Here is a 19,095-nt window from a genome sequence, read left to right as displayed (position 1 = left end):
AGAAATTCTTTAACCATAATTAGAAATAATAAATAAATCAGAAACCCTTCGGGTTAATGAAATTTTATGTGCTGAAAAAATAGCTTTCAAAGGAATAAGACGGGGGACATTTTACTAGTTCAGTGAACAACTAGGTTAATTTAACGTTGATGGTGGTTAGAGATGTTTAAGTCTATAATTGTAAACAGTTGAATTTGGCCATAAGACCAAAACAAGATCGTTAAAACCCGCAAACCGAGAGCTTCCTTTTGTATCAAGAATTATATACATCAGACGAAAGCTACACATTTACAATAAAATTAAAGCTTGGAGGTTAGTTCTGGGTGTACATACTCTGAAGAGCTTTTTGGGGGGTGTTAAATTCTCCCTACACGGGGGTAAACACAGGCCTAGGTTTAAACAGAACGTTCTGGTTCGCTGGACACGCGGTAATCGAAGACCATTTGCAACAAAAATTTAATAAAATCGAGACGCCGTGAGACAATTTAAGGATCATTGCACAATTGACAATTAAAAAGGTAAGTGTTAAGTTTATTGCAATATTGTTTCAATTACGACGAGTCATTAAGTATTTATTAAAGATAGGGTCGTACTTTTCTCAGTGGAAAAGGGTCGTGGGATAGGAACGCGCACCTGTACCTAGCTATGTATATAACAATGTTTACGTTCCGGTCTATAACTATAAAGTAAAAATGATAGTACAGTCTTCTTCTCAGGAACGGTTTACACATATCGGAGAAAGGTATGTAACTCTCTCTCTCTTTTTCTCTCTCTCTCTCAAGTTTTACCTTTTTCAAGTAATAAAGAAAATACATTGTCTGTGTTTAAAAGAATACGTTTCTTTTTTCTTTAATTAAAAATTTTTCTTGTGGGAAGAAAAGATGGATGGTTTTTCATGTTTAAATATTTTGATTCAGTTAAAATGTACCGAAGAAACTAAATATCCGTTATCTATACCTGTAGTTTAAGAAAATAAGTTGTACTTGGTATAACACAAGACATTACTTACGTAACATTATTAATTTTATGTGATCGGTCCGACATATGATGTAAGAAAATCGATATGAGGTGGCAAAGAAATGCTTTATATCTGAGTTTATTCAATTTATTTCTTGAAGGTTGAGAGAGAAGTACATTGTAGACGTGAGTATACATATAATCCATCAAAATTCTGCCATTCTATACAATACGGCATGTCGCTGTCAACATCTATCATTAAAATTTCAACCTAATTTTTCATCTTAGGAAATTTTCTCACGTACTATAGGTTATGAGTTAATATAATGTCGTTTTGCTGATATGTATTCCTATACATTATTTTTCTAACACATATATTTTTTCAGTGTATTCTTTTTGACAGATTCAAAACTAAACGGTAGAATAAAGGTTTTCTTAAAGATCATATAAAAATAAATTTCAATTGGTTTTTTTTTTATTTTGGAGAGAGGGTGATTATTTTGGTCATTAAGTTTCTATTATTAAACTTTAATTACAGACTATTTACGTCAATTTATAACACGTGCCAAAGAAAAATAAAATAATGGAAGAGGAAGAGAACACCGTACAACTCAGACAAGTAAAGCCGATTGTCGTAAACGATAAGAATGGTCCCAATTACGGCAACCAGGGTGGACCGGAAATAATCTCAGGACATGATAATCCAGCATTTGACCCGGAAGTGGGTGCTGAAGTGAAACAAGTAAATGTACGTATTAAACTTAAAGACTTTTAGTGTTATACTCTTGTATTAAATTGTACAATTTATAAGACACACTAACTGTGCACAGGCCCGTAGGAAGCAATTTCACTTTGAGGGGGCACAACCATACATTTTCAGTTGAGGGGGCACTATCAACTACCAAAATTCCTTGACAAGTAAAAAAAAAAAAGGTCATCAGACGTTATTATATTGAGGGGGCACAAACATGTAGCTGTGTTTTCTATAGTATTCTATATATCGGCAAAATTATTGGGGAGGAGGGGGGGGGGGGCACGGCCCCCGGTTCCTACGGCCATGGTGCATCTTCATTTCTTTACTATAGTGATATTTATTATTTCTTCCAAAACAGAATATTATTAGAGGATGTGATGGATATTAAACATAATGAAGCTGATTTTCGTATTTTAGGGGAACATTAAGAAACAAGATGATGATGATGACGAGGATTATAATTCTGAAGAGGATGAATTTGAAGCTGATTATGGTAATTCCTGCTCTCGCGGAGTCATGCGACTTCAGACGGCCATCTTTGGTACTTTCAAAACCCACAAAGAGATGATAATGAGTTGTGTATATGTATGTCTGTTGACGCTGTATATGGCTTACTTCATATCTGCCATGGTGTATCGTTTCGGTGACGAAGGCTCCTGGAGATTGCTTATATGTACGATTTTGTTGGCGCTCTACATTGGATATTTTGCTATGCATTCTGTGTTCGGGGAACAAATGACAATATACTTCTACTGGAGTAAACTGCAGAAGGAGACACGAAATAAAATTGCTAAGTGGTAGGTCGATTCCTATTTTAATTTTCCGTACCCGCCTCAAACTTTTTTTGACCCAGTGGTTCTTAAAAGAAGATTTTTAAAAGATGCCACTAAATTTTGACTGATTCTTAATTATCTCCCCTTGAAAGAGGACATGGCTATTTATATATGATCAAATCTAAATACCCTTTTCCCAAGAATGCTTTGTTGCAAGCTTATTTGAAATTGACCCACTGATTCTTGAGAAGAAGTCGAAAATGTAAAAGAAAAAAAAGAAAAAAAGCGTACTGAGAGTATCGCATTAGCAATACTAGTCCCCTGGCGGCAAGTGTAATCTGGTTCCCATTAGAATACTTCCGATTTCCATTACTGGAACTCTTCAAATTAGAGGCCGGTTTAGTCGTCTGAATGGGACAGCTTGACGTAGCAGAGAATACAAAACATGCCGATCTCAATCCACTTTAGAATGTTTAATGTACTTGCCATTCACATTAAAGAGTAGAAAAAGTTATAGACACATATGAGAGTGCGAAAGTCCCGAATTTATCATTCATTGATAAAAATTACGAGGCATGTACAATGCAAGTCGTGATGGACCGTCAACACTTGTCAACAACTTTCTGTAATATATATAAATTGATATCGTTGTCGTTTCTACTTCTGATGCATGTAAAGTCTACAACAATATAGTGTCTCATTTGCATGTTTGTAAGGCTTTTTTTAATCGACACTCAACATATTGTTTATATGTTATTACGATTGTCCCAGAAATCCCGCGAGTTTTGTCAATTTTCCGACTTTTTCACAAAAGAGCGCACTAAGAACTATAACTCTTTCATGATGGAAATAGAAAGTATTGAAAATGCCATAATTCCGTCAAAAGATCATAGAAGCGGTACAAAATGCAAACTTGATCTATAACTCATCAAGGTAAACTTACGTACAAAAATTCAGCCCAGTATCTGGAAGCGTTTAAAAAAAATAGCGGAAATCCTTAGCAATTGAAAAGGCCGTCATTCCGTCAAAAAATCACCAAAGCGGAACGAAATGGAAACTTGATCTCTAACACATCAAGATACACTCACATGCCAAAAAGCAGCTCAATATCTTCAAGCATTAAGAAAAAAAAGTGCAGAAAACCAAGTGGGACAGACAGACAGCTGGACAGACGAACAGACAGGGCAAAAACTATAAATCCCCAAATCTTCAATTACGGGGGCATAAAAATACATTTTTTTAAATTAAAAATTGTTGCCAAAAAAACATATAATTGTCGACTATTAATTCAATTCAATCTTTCAGGTTTCATCTAATACTTTGTGTACTGCTGGCATTAGGAGTCGTAGTTTATATTATAGCAGAGGTGGCACTAAAAGCTCCGCAGAACCTTATTTCACTGACGGGAATGGTCTTCTTTATTGTCACTTTCTACATTTTTTCACATAACCCCGCCAGAGTAAGTAATCAATCCATATATATAATACATAATCCCGCCAGAGTAAGTAATCAATCCAGATATATAATACATAATCCCGCCAGAGTAAGTAATCATTCCAGATATATAATACATAATCCCGCCAGAGTAAGTAATCATTCCAGATATATAATACATAATCCCGCCAGAGTAAGTAATCAATCCAGATATATAATACATAATCCCGCCAGAGTTAGTAATCATTCCATATATATAATACATAATCCCGCCAGAGTAAGTAATCAATCCAGATATATAATACATAATCCCGCCAGAGTAAGTAATCAATTCAGATATATGATACAACACTTACAATTGCAATTATTTTTATAGTGGTCATTTAAGGTCAGACGGCACGTACCTCGAAAATATATAATTTTTCCCAAGAATTTGTCATTGAAGTGTTGCTGCTTAAACGTTTTCTTACCAAAAAATGAGGTACCTTACCATGCATTTGGGCAAGATACCAGAGGGTGATATTTCATATATAATCCTTATGGGTCTTTTGAAATGCCAATGTCACAATTTTTAATGTACTTATTTTTTAAAAACATTGAATTCAATTTAGAAATCACGAGAGAATGACAATTATGAATAATTTTTTATATAATACTAAGAGATACAAAACATATATTTGAGGAACTTAAAGGGAAAGAAAACGATCCCTTATCTAACTTTAAGTTAATAAGAAAGTTATAACAGTGGTGTCTGCATTATAGATATAAGATTCGAACCCCATTTAAATGAAATCCCTACTAAACAAATAAGACTGTTAAAAGAGCATGATATATCAAGGGGTTTAAAAGGAGAAAAGCACTTATCAAAAGCACTTAGAGCAAAAATGTGTATGTTGATGTATACTGCGTCTTAGTTTCAAATAACTGAATACTAACACCACCACCCCGCCCACCCCCCTTTTCGTCCCACGCTAAAACACCTTGATTCCTATACATGTAGTTTACTACTTGATAATCTCTGTGACCTGGAGGCCAGTATTTAAACTCGATTCAAATATTTAAATTAATCTTAATCCCCCAACTCCAGCCCAGCCCACCCCACCCCACCCAACCCCTATACTCGGCACTCAGGGCCATTGAGCATTGGGGGATCTTTTTCGTGCCAACACCTACTGCGACAAGGGACCTCGGTTTATACGGTCTCATCCGAAGGACCGGTCTCCACGTACGTCCCACAGTGGGATTCGAACTCGCGACGTAAGGATCAACTCCTTACTCCACGACTCTAGAGCGAACGCTCTAACCACTGCGCCACGCGGGCGACATATTTGTAATGTGAACTGAAGACCAATTTATATATTTATGCACTGTAACACATATTTAAGCACATACAGAAATGCTCCTGGATCCACTCGATCATAGTTTACTAATTTTGACTTTCTTGACAGGTGAACTGGAGACCCGTATTTTGGGGTTTGATAATACAGTTCTATTTCGCCCTCGCCATTTTACGCTGGGACCCCGGATACAGAGCATTTCGCTGGTTAGGGGACAGAGTGTCGGAGTTCCTTCTGTATACAGACGAGGGATCCAAGTTTGTGTTCGGAGAAAAATTCGAAATGCATTACTTTGCTTTTAAGGTATAAATCTTCTTTATAGTATCTTCATAAAAAAGAAAAAAAAATAATGAAAAAAGAGTTATGTCTCCCCTTTCAGGGGAGACATATTGTTTTTGTCGATTTTCTTCTTCTTCTTCTTCATCCAAATTTTGTCCAGGCCGTAACTTTAATACCCTTTGACATTAAGACTTCAAACTTGAAACATAGATAGATGACATTAAGAAAGAGTGCACGCCACCAACATTTTTGACCTTGACCTATATATAAGGTCAAGATCAATCTTTTACATCAAAATAGAGTTTAGCCCATAACTTGAGATACCTTTGATATTAGGACTTCAAACTTGTAACATAGGAAGAAGACCTTGAGACAAAATGCACTGCATTAGAATTTTGACCTTGACCCCTTTCTGCCTTCAAGGTCAAATAGGGAAAAAACACGATCTGACCATAACTTGAGAACCTTTTGACATTAAGACTTCAAACTTGGAACATGCAGAGGTGGTATAAAGGAGGGATGCATGCCACCAAAATTTTTGACCTTGATTCAATTATTATAAGGTCAAGGTCAATCTTTTACATCAAAATAGAGTCCAAGCCATAGCTTGAGTACCCTTTGATATTAGGACTTCAAACTTGTAACATACAAAGAAGACATTGATACAAGATTCAACACACCAAAATTTTTGACCTTGACCTCTTTTCTTCCTCAAGGTCAAATAGGGAAAAAACTTGATTAGACCATTACTTAAGAATCCTTTGTTATAAAGACTTCAGACATGGAACATGCAGAAGTGGTATGAAGGAAGGATGCATGCCACCAAAATTTTTGACCTTGATCCAATTATTATAATGTCAAGGTCAATCTTTTACATCAAAATAGAGTCCAGGCCTTAGCTTGAGTACCCTTTGATATTAGGACTTCAAACTTGTAACATAGAAAGAAGACGTTGTTACAAGATGCAACACTTCAAAATTTTGACCTTGACCCCTTTCTTCAAGGTCAAATAGAGAAAACATGACTAGACCATAACTTGAGAACCCTGACATTAAGACTTCAAACTTGGAACATGGAGAGGTGGTATAGAGGAAGGGTGAATGGCAACATTTTTTCACCTTGACCTATTAATAAAGTCAAGGTCAATCGTTTACATGAAAATATAGTCTAGGTCATAACTTCAGAACTTTTTGACATTAGGATTTCAAACTTGGAACAAGGAAAGACAACATTGAGACTAAATGCACTGCATCAAAATATTTGACCTTGACCACTTTCTTCAAGGTCAAATTAAGAAAAACACGACCAGACCATTACTTGAGATCTGTTTGACATGAAGATTTGAAATTTTGTACACAGAATTTGAGTTGAGATGCACTGCATTATTATTTTTGACCCTGATCATATATTTGAACTCGTTAATGTTGGTAAAGAAGGGGAGACATGTGTTTTTTTGTAAAAAAAAAACAATACCCACTAGTTTTTTTTAAAGTGAAAGTTATTTAAAGATACATAAGAATGTTTGTTTTCATTGTCATCTAAGAATAAGTTATTTAAATGAAAATCAGTTACAAATACATCGCGAAATGCTCCGTAAAACTTGGATATTTTTAAAATTGTAGTCTTTATTGACTGAGGCAGTGTTAATGGATTATATTGCCATAAGATTGACCCTGCCCCCTTTGAGTGATTGACAGTGGCTATATCTGTTTTTAGGTACTGACTGTGATAGTCTTCTTCAGTTCCTTCATCTCTGTCCTCTACTACCTCGGAGTGATGCAGTTCATCATTCGACATATCGCCCGCTTCATGGCCACTGTAATGGGAACTTCTCCAGCAGAATCTCTTAACGCAGCCGGAAACATCTTCATAGGACAGGTACGGTCGTGTACAAAAAATATCTCCCACAAAATCCCTTAACATTGCTTAACGCCGCCGAAAACATCTTCATAGGACAGGTACGGTCGTGTGTAAAAATTATCTCCCGCAGAATCCCTTAACGTTGCTTAACGCCGCCGAAAACATCTTCATAGGACAGGTACGGTCGTGTGTAAAAATTATTTCCCACAGAATCCCTTAACATTGCTTAACGCTGCCGAAAATATCTTCATAGGACAAATATGGTCGTGTGTAAAAAAAAATATCTCCCATAGAATCCCTTAACATTGCTTAACGCTGCCGGAAACATCTTTCTAGGACAGGTACGGTCGTGTATAAAAATTATCTCCCGCAGAATCCTTTAACATTGCTTAACGCAGCCAGAAACATCTCCGGGAATATTTTCATAGGACAGGAACGGCCGCATGCAATTTTCTTCCGCAGAATCCCTCAACGCCACCGGGAATATTATCAGAGGACAGGTGTGATTATTTGTAATTATCACCCTCACATTCCCTTATGGGATATCTTCATAGGGAATGAGGACAGTCATGTGTTATTATCTCCTGCAAATCCCTGAACAACGCCGAGAATATTTTCATACAGGTACGGCCACATATAATTTTATTATATTTTCATGTTAAATACTACAATCTCATTGGTTTACAAGCATTTAACAATCCGTTTTGTTACCCTCAGCGTTAGCAACACACTTGACAACGAGTAACACAACGAAAATTGTCACATGCGTGTAAATCATGCGCACACGGTTCGCCGTAGAATTCTCGAAACGTCAGTTGTGCGTTTGAAAGAAGCCGAAAAAACTTGACGTCAATCAAACTTGCGTCCGATTTGGCTTAATTGAAAACAACAAACGAGACGAAAAATGCTTTAGATTGTGCAGAAATAACGAAACTTTTATATGATAAAGGACTCTCTGAATATCAAACAAACAATAAAGAGGCAAGGTCGGTAAATCTTTTTTGAAGCTTTCTTATTGAGAAAAACAAAAGCGAGGAGTTTGAAAGCTTTCTAAATGAGAACTTAAAGCTGAACACGACTCGTGAATAGGCATACGCCATTTTCGATATTATATCTACGATACATCAACACCAGGGTATACTCTTCGGATTCGTTACACCTGACTGCTTTATTGTCACGGGTATCGGCGTGGAATGGCGACCCGTGTTCGTGCTGGTTATCTTGCATTACCTTTGTTTACATTTTATTTTAGTTACGTGTATCTATGTATGTTTGTATACTGCACTGACCTGTACAACTATAATTGTAAGTTTCTTTTGTATTAGACGAGATATTAGTTATTTTTGTCGCTACCGAGTGCTGTATAGCATACGTCCGTCTACACCGGTGTCGACTGATTATACTGAACAGTGTCCAAGTCAGGCCCTTTATATAGGGGTCCTCAGATGTAGCGAGAATCCGAACAAAAATGGCGGACACATTGCATTTACGAATCATGTTCAGCTTTAACGACGATCGACAATATTTTTGTTTACATCCTAAATCAATAAGACATTCAGTATAACAAAATAAATGGTGACTATTTTGGAGGGTAAGAGTCGAAATTGACACCCCTCGGAAAACCAATCTCAACCGACGCGTCAGCGGAGGTTGACGGCGGTTTTCCTTACGCTTGGGGTGTCAATTTCGACTCTTACCCTCCAAAACAGTCACCATTTATATAATGTCCAGTATCTCCTAACGCCGCCGGGAATATTTTCATAGGACATGTACGATCATTTGTAATTATCTCCCACAGAGTCTAAACGTTACCAGGAATATCTTCATAGGACAGGTACGTTGACGTGTTATAATGGTAAAGGTAGTAATTTATGAAAGTCTTGTTTTGTCCTTACTATAATTAGCAATTAATTTATATAAATATTGCACGTAGGTAACATTGAAGGGTTCCACCTCAAGAAAGCCGTCATCAACCGAGTCGCAGTCGAGGTTGACAATGCTTTTAGAGAGATAAACTTTTCAATGTCACCTTCAGCTACATGCAATATTTATTGTATTACACTGAATGTTTTATACAAATACATATTACATAACAGTGACCCGAGACACATAAATTCAGCGCGGTGTACATTTTTGGAATATCACCCGTCATAATATATAAATAGTGCAGTTGAGAAATTGACACCCCATTGGCCAAGGACAACCATTGTCAACCGACGCGTCAGCGAAGGTTGACAATGGTTTTCCGAGGGGTGTCAATTTCAACTGTTACCCTAAAAAACATGCACTATTTATTTTATTATACTGAATTTCTTATAGATTTAGTATGTCAGCCAAAAAAAAAAAAAAAAAAAAAAAAAAAAAAAAAAAAAAAAATCGGAGACCGTCGTTCAGTTCACGTTTAGAACGTTTCACGTTTCAAACCCCCCGCTTCTGTTTTTCTCAATAAGAAAGTTTCGAAAAAGATTTACCGACCTCTTTATTGTTTGTTTGATACTCAGAGAGTCCTTTATCATCTAAAAGTTTCGTTATTTCGGCACTCGCCGGCATTTTTCGTCTGTCGCTTGTTGTTCAATCAAGCTGCATAGAACGCAAACTTTGATTAAGGACATATACGCAACATAGTTTGAACTTTATTGTCTTTTTCCCTGGAGTTGAAGAGTTCCAATACTTAAAAGAACTGTGTGCTACATTTTAATATCTATATATGCTATTGTACACTTCTTCTAAAACAAGTTTGGATAAACAAAACATCTAGAATATATGTTAAGAAATTTTTGTATATTTTTCTTTGAATTATACAAGACTTTTCATCAATTGATATCTTTTCAAAACCCCTGGTAATGCATGCTGATTTTTGTATACGAACATCTGATGGTACTATAATCTTAAATTAAGAATATCTTGAAAAATTATTAGTAGGTAAGGTAAGTTGCGTATGTCCTAAACGTCAAGTTTATTCTGTTTCTTTCAAACGCACAACTATGTTTTGAGAATTCTACGGCGAACCGTAAGCGCACGATTTACACGCATGTGACATTATCGTTGTGTTATGACGTTATCGTTGATGCCCCCCCCCCCTCACTTTTTGTTGAAGTATAGCAAAATAAGGGTAATGTAGCAGTGTATGAATAATTGGTACTGAAATTAGTCATAACCTACTCCCCCCCCCCCCCCCCCCCCCAACGAAATTAATAGGATTTTCGAGTTGGGAAATTTTCCTTTTTTTTTTTTTGCTTGTCAAGTTTTTTCAGGTAAGTTGAAATTTTTTTTCTCTGGCTGCCCCCCCCCCCACTTTCAAAAAACGATGCTACTTCCCTGATAAATCAGATTCAACTAATTTGGTTGAAAGTGTAATATATACATGTATAGCACGCATAATATTATATCGGTGTGTATGTATCACAAATTGACATTTAGTCTGCGGTTTTCTAGAAACCAGAAATCAATTGAATTTTCTCTTTTACATTTGCTGAGTGTCATTTATTATGGGAAACGGAAATATATCACCGACACTAGCGCGTTTATTCCTGTATTACGGAAATACCGGACGGACCGACACTAGCGCTTTAATTCCTGTATTATTAATTGATGCAAAATTAATATTTTCTCAATAGACGGAGAAAGTTATAGCTCTGGGGCCCGTTTTACGAAAGAACTTACGACTAAGACCGAAAACTTAAGTTGATTGTAAAATTTTGCAAAAATTATGATTCCGTTTAAAATTGCTAGCGTAAAAATATCTAACTACATTCCATTTTAAAAAGATTAAAACCATTTTCAACGTGATGTAAATTAAAAAGTTATAAACAGAATTGAATTTTGGTCTTAGTCGTTAAGTTCTTTTGGAAAACGGACCCCTGGAATATAAAAATACACATTTATAGCGAATACAATCCGAGAGCTAAGTAAACATTTTCAACAAGTCATAAAGGACTTAATTCAATGCAATTTAAATCAACTGGATATACAGTTTTAAAAAAATTATCGGATTTAAGATAATTTTATCCATGTTTTCCTGTAGAAAAACGTTTATAATTTTCATTCACTATAATTTCAAAGAAAATGAAAACCAAAGAGTTCGAACAACTTTAAAATGATTAAAAAAACGTGGATTACTGTATATTTTGAAGAGTGAAGCTCCCTTATTGATCCGCCCCTTCCTTTCCAAAATGACCAGATCAGAGCTGCACGCCATTTGTACCGGAGGGTTTGCTACCATTGCCGGAAGTGTCATGGCGGCTTACATCTTATACAAGGTACAGCATTGTCTGTTAAAGAGTGGGGTAATCTCTCACAAAGGTTAGGGCTGAAAACACAGGGTCACTTAAAATCATATTTCTATTCGGTGTGTCACTGTATACTACAATGTTTTTTTTACATTACTTAGAAAACATAGAAAGAAAATTTTAAGGACCTATGTGACACTGTTGTGCAACAAATATTTAAAACATCTTTATTCAAAAATCTGTAATGGGATTTTAAGTATTCGCAATGGAGCTTTCTTGTTTATAAATCAATATTTTGCAAACATAAAATGATCATTATTAGGTTCCAGCCAACCATCTTTTGTCTGCATCTGTGATGTCTGCTCCGGCAGCACTGGCTATGTCTAAACTGTTTTACCCCGAGACCCGGCGATCCAGGGCAGGGAAGGAGGTTTACAATATGGCGTCAGGGTGAGAAATTTGTAGATGACATAGATTAAAGCTGGGAGATCTACAATATAGCGTTAGAGTCAGTAATAGTCTACAATATAGCGTCAGAGTCAGTAATAGTCTACAATATAGCGTCATGGTCAGTAGAGGTCTACAATATAGCGTCAGGGTCAGTAATAGTCTACAATATAGTCCCAGGATCAGTAATAGACTATAATATAGCCTCAGGGTCAGTAGTAGTCTATTATATAGCGTCAGGGTCATTAATAGTCTACAATATAGCGTCAGGGTAAGTCAAAGTCTACAATATAGCGTCAGGATCTGTAATAGTCTACAAGATAGCGTCAGGGTAAGTAGTAGTCAACAATATAGCGTCAGGGTCAGTAAAAGTCTACAATATAGCGTCAGGGTCAGTAATAGTCTACAATATAGCGTCATATTCAGTAAAAGTCTACAATATAGCGTCATGTTCAGTAGACTTCTACAATATAGCGTCAGGGTCAGTAATAGTCTACAATATAGCGTCATATTCAGTAATAGTCTACAATATAGCGTCATGTTCAGTAGACTTCTACAATATAGCGTCAGGGTCAGTAATAATCTACAATATAGCGTCAGGGCCAGTAATAGTCTACAATATAGTCCCAGGATCAGTAATAGACTATAATATAGCCTCAGGGTCAGTAGTAGTCTATTATATAGCGCCAGGGTCATTAATAGTCTACAATATAGCGTCAGGGTCAGTCAAAATCTACAATATAGCGTCAGGATCTGTAATAGTCTACAAGATAGCGTCAGGGTAAGTAGTAGTCAACAATATAGCGTCAGGGTCAGTAAAAGTCTACAATATAGCGTCAGGGTCAGTAATAGTCTACAATATATCGTCATATTCAGTAAAAGTCTACAATATAGCGTCATGTTCAGTAGACTTCTACAATATAGCGTCAGGGTCAGTAATAGTCTACAATATAGCGTCATATTCAGTAATAGTCTACAATATAGAATCATGGTCAGTTGAGGTCTACAATATAGCCTCAGGGTCAGTAATAGTCTTCAATATAGCCTCAGGGTCAGTAATAGTCTACAATATAGCGTCAAGGTTAAGTAATAGTCTATTATATAGCGTCAGGGTCAGTAGTAGTCTATAATAGAGCGTCAGGGTCAGAAATAGTCTACAATAAAGCGTCAGGGTCAGTTGTAGTCTACAATAAAGGGTCAGTCAGTAATAGTCTACAATATAGCGTTAGGGTCAGTAATAATCTACAATATAGCCTCAGGATCAGTAATAGTATATAACATAGCCTTAGGGTCAGTAGCAGTCTATTATATAGCATCAGGGTCAGTAGTAGTCTATTATATAACATCAGGGTCAGTAATAGTCTACAGCATAGCGTCAGAGTAGGTAATAGTCTATAATATAGCGTCGAGGTCAGTAGTAGTCTACAATATAGCGTCAGGGTAAGAAAAAGTCTACAATATAGAGTCAGGATCAGTTGTAGTCTACAATATAGCGTCAGGGTCAGTAATAGTCTACAACATAGCCTCAGGTTCAGTAGTAGTCTACAATACAGCGTCAGGGTCAGTAATAGTCTAAAATATAGCCCCAAGGTCAGTAATAGTCTATAAAATACCCTCAGGGTCAGTAGTAGTCTATTATATAGCGTCAGGGTCAGTAACAGTCTACAATATAGGGTCAGAGTCAGTAAAAGTCTGAAATATAGCGTCAGGATCAGTAATAGTCTACAATATAGCGTCAGGGTCAGAAGAAGTCTACAATATAGCGTCAGAATCAGTAATAGTCTACAGTATAGCCTCAGGGTCAGTAATAGTCTACAATCTAGCGTCAGAATCAGTAATAGTCGACAATATAGCCCCAGGGTCAGTAATAGTCTATAATATAGCCTAAGGGTCAGTATTAGTCAACAATATAGCGTCAGGGTCAGTAATAGTCTACAATATAGTGTCAGGGTCAGTAACAGTCTACAATATAGCGTCAGAATCAGTAATAGTTTACAATATAGCTTCAGAGTCAGTAATAGTCTACAGTATAGCGTCAGAGTCAGTAGTAGTCTACAATATAGCGTCAGAGTCAGTAATAGTCTATAATTTAGCGTCAGGGTCAATAATGGTCTACATTTTAGCATCATGGTCAGTAGTAGTCTACAATATAGCGTCAGAGTCAGAAGTATTCTACGATATTTCATCAGTTTCAGTAGTTGTCCACAGTATAGCATAAGGGTAAGTAATATTCTACAAAATAACATCAGGGTTAGTACTAGTAGTAAGCTACAATATGGCGTCAGGGTCAGTAGAAGTGTACAATTCAGTGCAGGGTCAGCAAGAGATCTACAATATAGCAACAGGGTCAATATTAATGTATAACACGGCATTAGTTTCTATAGTAGTCTACAATATAGCATCAGGGTTAGTAGTAAGCTACAATATGGCATCAGAGTCAGTAATAGTCTACAATATAGACTCAGGGTCAATAATAGTCTATAATACGGCATCAGGGTCAGTAGTAGTCTACAATATAGTGTCAAGGTCAGTAGTAGTCTACAATATAGTGTCAGGGTCAGTAGTAGTCTACAATATAGTGTCAAGGTCAGTAGTAGTCTACAATATAATGTCAAGGTCAGTAGTAGTCTACAATATAGTGTCAAGGTCAGTAGTAGTCTACAATATAGTGTCAAGGTTAGTAGTAGTCTACAATATAGTGTCAAGGTCAGCAGAAGTCTACAATATAGTTTCAAGGTTAGTAATAGTCTACAATATAGTGTCAAGGTCAGTAGTAGTCTACAATATAGTGTCAAGTTCAGTAGTAGTCTACAATATAGTGTCAAGGTCAGTAGTAGTCTTCAATATAGTGTCAAGGTCAGCAGAAGTCTACAATATAGTTTCAAGGTTAGAAGTAGTCTACAATATAGTGTTAGAGTCAGTAGTAGTCTACAAAATAGCATCAGTGTCAGTAGTATTCTACAATATAGTGTCAAGGTCAGCAGAAGTCTACAATATAGTTTCAAGGTCAGTAGTAGTCTACAATATAGTGTTAGAGTCAGTAGTAGTCTACAATATAGCATCAATGTCAGTAGTAGTCTACAATATAGTGTCAAGGTCAGCAGAAGTCTACAATATAGTGTCAGGGTCAGTAGTAGTCTACAATATAGTGTTAGAGTCAGTAGTAGTCTACAATATAGCATCAATGTCAGTATTAGTCTACAATATAGTGTCAAGGTCAGTAGTAGTCTACAATATAGTGTCAAGGTCAGTAGTAGTATACAATATAGTGTCAAGGTCAATACAAGTCTACAGTATGGCATCAGAGTAAGAAGGATAACATTAATATGACATCATGGTCAATAGGAGGTCAACTATTTGGCAATAGGATCATTAGGAAGACTACAATATCTCACCTCAAGGTGGAGATGACATTTACAAATTCATTATGGCAACAGCCTAGGTATAGGAGATCAGCAATGGCTTCCGAATAAGGAGGTCCAACAGAGGATTTCTCTTAATTTTTTTCCCGTTTGATATTTTTTTTCCGAATGTCTATTATCATTTTTATCTCCACCTCCTGTCAGGAAATGTCAATATACAGACAAAAACCATCTTAGGAGCGGATGCCATTCTACCTTCAAGTACAATTATCTAGGATGGCTATTGTGTCTTTTTTTCAGACAGGAAAGGAATATCATCGAGGCGGCATCTAAAGGGGCCTCGCAGTCCATATCTCTCATCGCCAACATAGCAGTCAATCTCATCGCTTTCATTGCTCTCATCGAATTCGTAAACCAGACCCTGATTTGGCTTGGTAACCGTATAGGCATGGAGAAACCCGGCGACGAACTCACATTTCAGGTATTTCCGAGTTTGCATATGTAAGGGAACCATGAAAATCTTCTTGTGTAACTGTTGTGTGTATACGTAAAGTCCAAGACTAATGATAATTATTTTCTTAATAAGAAAATGATAACGATATCCGTCGTCTCCTATATGCATATCTGGTGAATCAGAGTGACTAATTTTCAGTAGTTTGATTATTGTTGTTTAATTATAATTTAACTTTAAATCTGAAACCTCAGTAAAATTAGAACGTAGTTTTATAAGGACTTCCCTGTGACATTCTGCACCCTGCTAAATGTATTTGGACTCAGGGGAGGAGGGGGTTTACAGTGGCGGATCCAGGAATCTTGAAAAGGGGGGCCCGACCAGTTTGGGGTAGGAGCCCACGGCCACACCAAAAAATTGATTTATTAAATCTTCTTATGTACAAATGTATATTTTTGACACAAAAGGGGAGCCCGGGCCTCCTGCCCCCCCCCCCCCCTCGAAATCCGCCAGTGGTTTAAAGTTTTCTCTTATCAGCGAGCTAGTAGTTAGTAGTTTTATATGTTATCCCATTATAAGGTTTTGACATGACTAATTGCATATTGCCATTTTTGTTTGTATGGTTTTTTTTTTGTAGTTTCTCTGTTCCTACGTTTTCTACCCCGTAGCATTCCTGATGGGGGTGGAGGCGACGGACTGCTTTGATGTCGCTAAGCTGATTGGATACAAGACATTTATCAATGAGTTTTACGCCTACACAAAGCTCTCTGTGTTCATAAATAATCAGGAGAATCTCACGTGGTATGGTCACATGATAAAATATACCACATGACACGATTTATATAATCTCACGTAGTAGCCACTACTATTATTTCTTGTGGTACGGTCACATGTCACGATTTTTTAAATATGATGCTCGTAGATCATCCTGAGGAGATTGTTTTGAATTTAAGATAAGTTTTAATTTCATTAAGATAATGATAACTTTCCTCGTAGATTATTAAATGTGTATTATTCACAGAAATTCTTTTTTTCTTCAAAGAATAAATGATTAAATAAATGTATTTTACATACTAGTATGCAATAAAGAGCAAACTTTACTTTTACAATTAAATCTAAGGTATGAATCTCTGCCGACCAAGGATTCCAATTTTACGGGGATGTGGCATTTTGAAGGAAGTGACATAGTTTACGAGGATTTTAACCATACATTAACTGGAGGGATACTTCAGGTGCTGATGACTTTATCATTTTCACGAGATGTTAGCGCTCAAATTTCATTAATTTAATTTCAATTGCCTCTAGGAAGGTTCATAATCTACACGAACATAGAAATTAATCTTAAAACTCGTAAAATTAACTTGATCCGACCTACATGAGCAGATGTTCATTTTGAATTGTAACTTAAACAAATATTTGGATAAAGGATTTATATGATTTTTATATTTTGAATACTTGTATATGCTTCAAAGTCAAAACAAACGCTAAACATTTCTATATGTAAATGCAATATGTAACTAATTGAATATTAATATTCTATTGATATTAGCTATATACTAAACTTCAATTTTGTCTTATTTGTACAGGACCGGTCAGTTGTAATCTCCACATACGCTCTCTGTGGTTTCTCAAACTTCTCTTCCATCGGGGTGATGCTTGGCGCCTTAGGTGCAATGGCGCCAAATCGAAAGTCAGCTCTTGCCCAGGTTGTCATCAGGGCCATGATTGCGGGAAATGTGGCGTGCTTCATGACTGCTTGTATAGCTGGTTTATTATATGAAGGGAAATAGATGTCATTGATTAGTTTTTAGCATACATAGGCATACACCTGCTTGTTCATTTGTTAAAGAGGATACTATTTAAGACGCACGTACATTTTTTTGTACCATAGAAAGGTATATTTGAATGCAGTCATAATTTTATAATGTAAGTTACATAAAGAATGGCGTTTGATGGTAAATTCAAGATGAAAATTTCAATCTCGCTGATATTCAATGCCCGTGTAATTTTTAGCATCAGTATTAACTCATCCTCAATTGCAAAATGTGATTTCAAACGTGTTTTGATAAATATAAAAAGAGACAGTTATATTTTTGAAGGCGCTCGAGAGAAAATTTTCCTCAGAAGTTTTGTTTATCATAATTTCAATAATGAGAACTTTACTCTAAATGCTAAATTCACAAATTGAATATGATTTTTATATATCTGAAACTAAAGGCATTTAGCACGCCTTGTTCTCCCATCTCCATGGCATAAGATTTATACGCTAGCTTGAAATGATATGCTAACTTAAACAACCATATTTTAACATACAACATGTTTAATAAGTTACATGTATATATGCTGAAAAGACGATATTAGAGTGGATTTTTAGGAATATATCTAGTGTCAAATATTTTTATGTTATAGTTTGAATCTTTAATTTCCGTTTCCGTAACTGTCTATCACGTCATGTATATATTATCTTTCATAGGGCGATACGTACATATATCTATACCTACAGAGTTTCTCTTTACCCATTGTGCAATTTTTGAATTTTTTAGTAGGTGCTTTTCATCTTAATATGACTTTTTCTGACTTCTAATCTTTTACTTGATAATTTTTTCGTCTTTTTATGCATCTTTTTTATTTGCTTGATCTGTATATTATATTATATGTGTACGTCTAAAATTTTATGTAATATTAACCAAAAATATTACACTCGTATCTCATACTTTGTGATGAACTTTATTTCATAAGATTACATGTATTAGCATTTTGTAACTTTTTAATATATTCCATTAAAGATTTTAAATTTATTTTTTCTAATTACTTCCATGTAATGACTATATAGATTAATGCCGAATTGAATAGATATAAAAATTATCCCAACCTTAGTACAATACCAAATGTTAATTATAATGTTGGTTTTTCTGGCAAGTTGGGAAAACATTTAAGCTGGAATTTAATGTACTAGTAGTTTAAAACAACCACAATCAGAAGATAAGGTCTCCCAAAAAAAGAATTTGAGGTTGTTTGACACCAAGGGCTAATCACGTTGCAAAAGGGTAAGTCAGATCACATTTCCTTGGTACTTAGAAATTAAACATTTTAAAAAAGATCCCACCTTTGAAATCATGCAAAGGAATATTCAACGCCTTTCGGACAGAAATTAAAACAAAACAAACATCCTTGAATTTACCATATTAAAAAGAATACAAAGTAATGCACGA

The 19,095-nt window shown here is 35.8% G+C and overlaps 1 protein-coding gene across 1 annotated transcript; it reads left to right on the top strand.

Annotated features, from left to right (window-relative positions):
• The first annotated feature begins 384 nt into the window (after window positions 1-384).
• Window positions 385-18,599, top strand: LOC133202239 (solute carrier family 28 member 3-like). The gene is made up of 13 exons (XM_061338014.1): window positions 385-518; window positions 1,119-1,143; window positions 1,496-1,705; window positions 2,129-2,508; window positions 3,790-3,943; window positions 5,367-5,558; window positions 7,251-7,412; window positions 11,528-11,653; window positions 11,946-12,073; window positions 15,733-15,913; window positions 16,521-16,684; window positions 17,004-17,115; window positions 17,470-18,599. Exons 3-13 carry the CDS (start codon window positions 1,541-1,543, stop codon window positions 17,671-17,673), a joined length of 1,968 nt encoding a protein of 655 aa, XP_061193998.1. The 5' UTR covers window positions 385-518; window positions 1,119-1,143; window positions 1,496-1,540; the 3' UTR covers window positions 17,674-18,599.
• Window positions 18,600-19,095: the final 496 nt, after the last annotated feature.

The sequence above is a fragment of the Saccostrea echinata genome, unplaced genomic scaffold (genome assembly GCF_033153115.1).
Source record: "Saccostrea echinata isolate AGI-Se365-2 ecotype Australia unplaced genomic scaffold, CSIRO_AGI_Sech_v1 ptg000046l, whole genome shotgun sequence".
In the NCBI taxonomy this organism is placed as follows: domain Eukaryota; kingdom Metazoa; phylum Mollusca; class Bivalvia; order Ostreida; family Ostreidae; genus Saccostrea; species Saccostrea echinata.
Note: the sequence above shows the minus strand (reverse complement) of the source record. Positions and strands in the feature narration are given on the sequence as shown.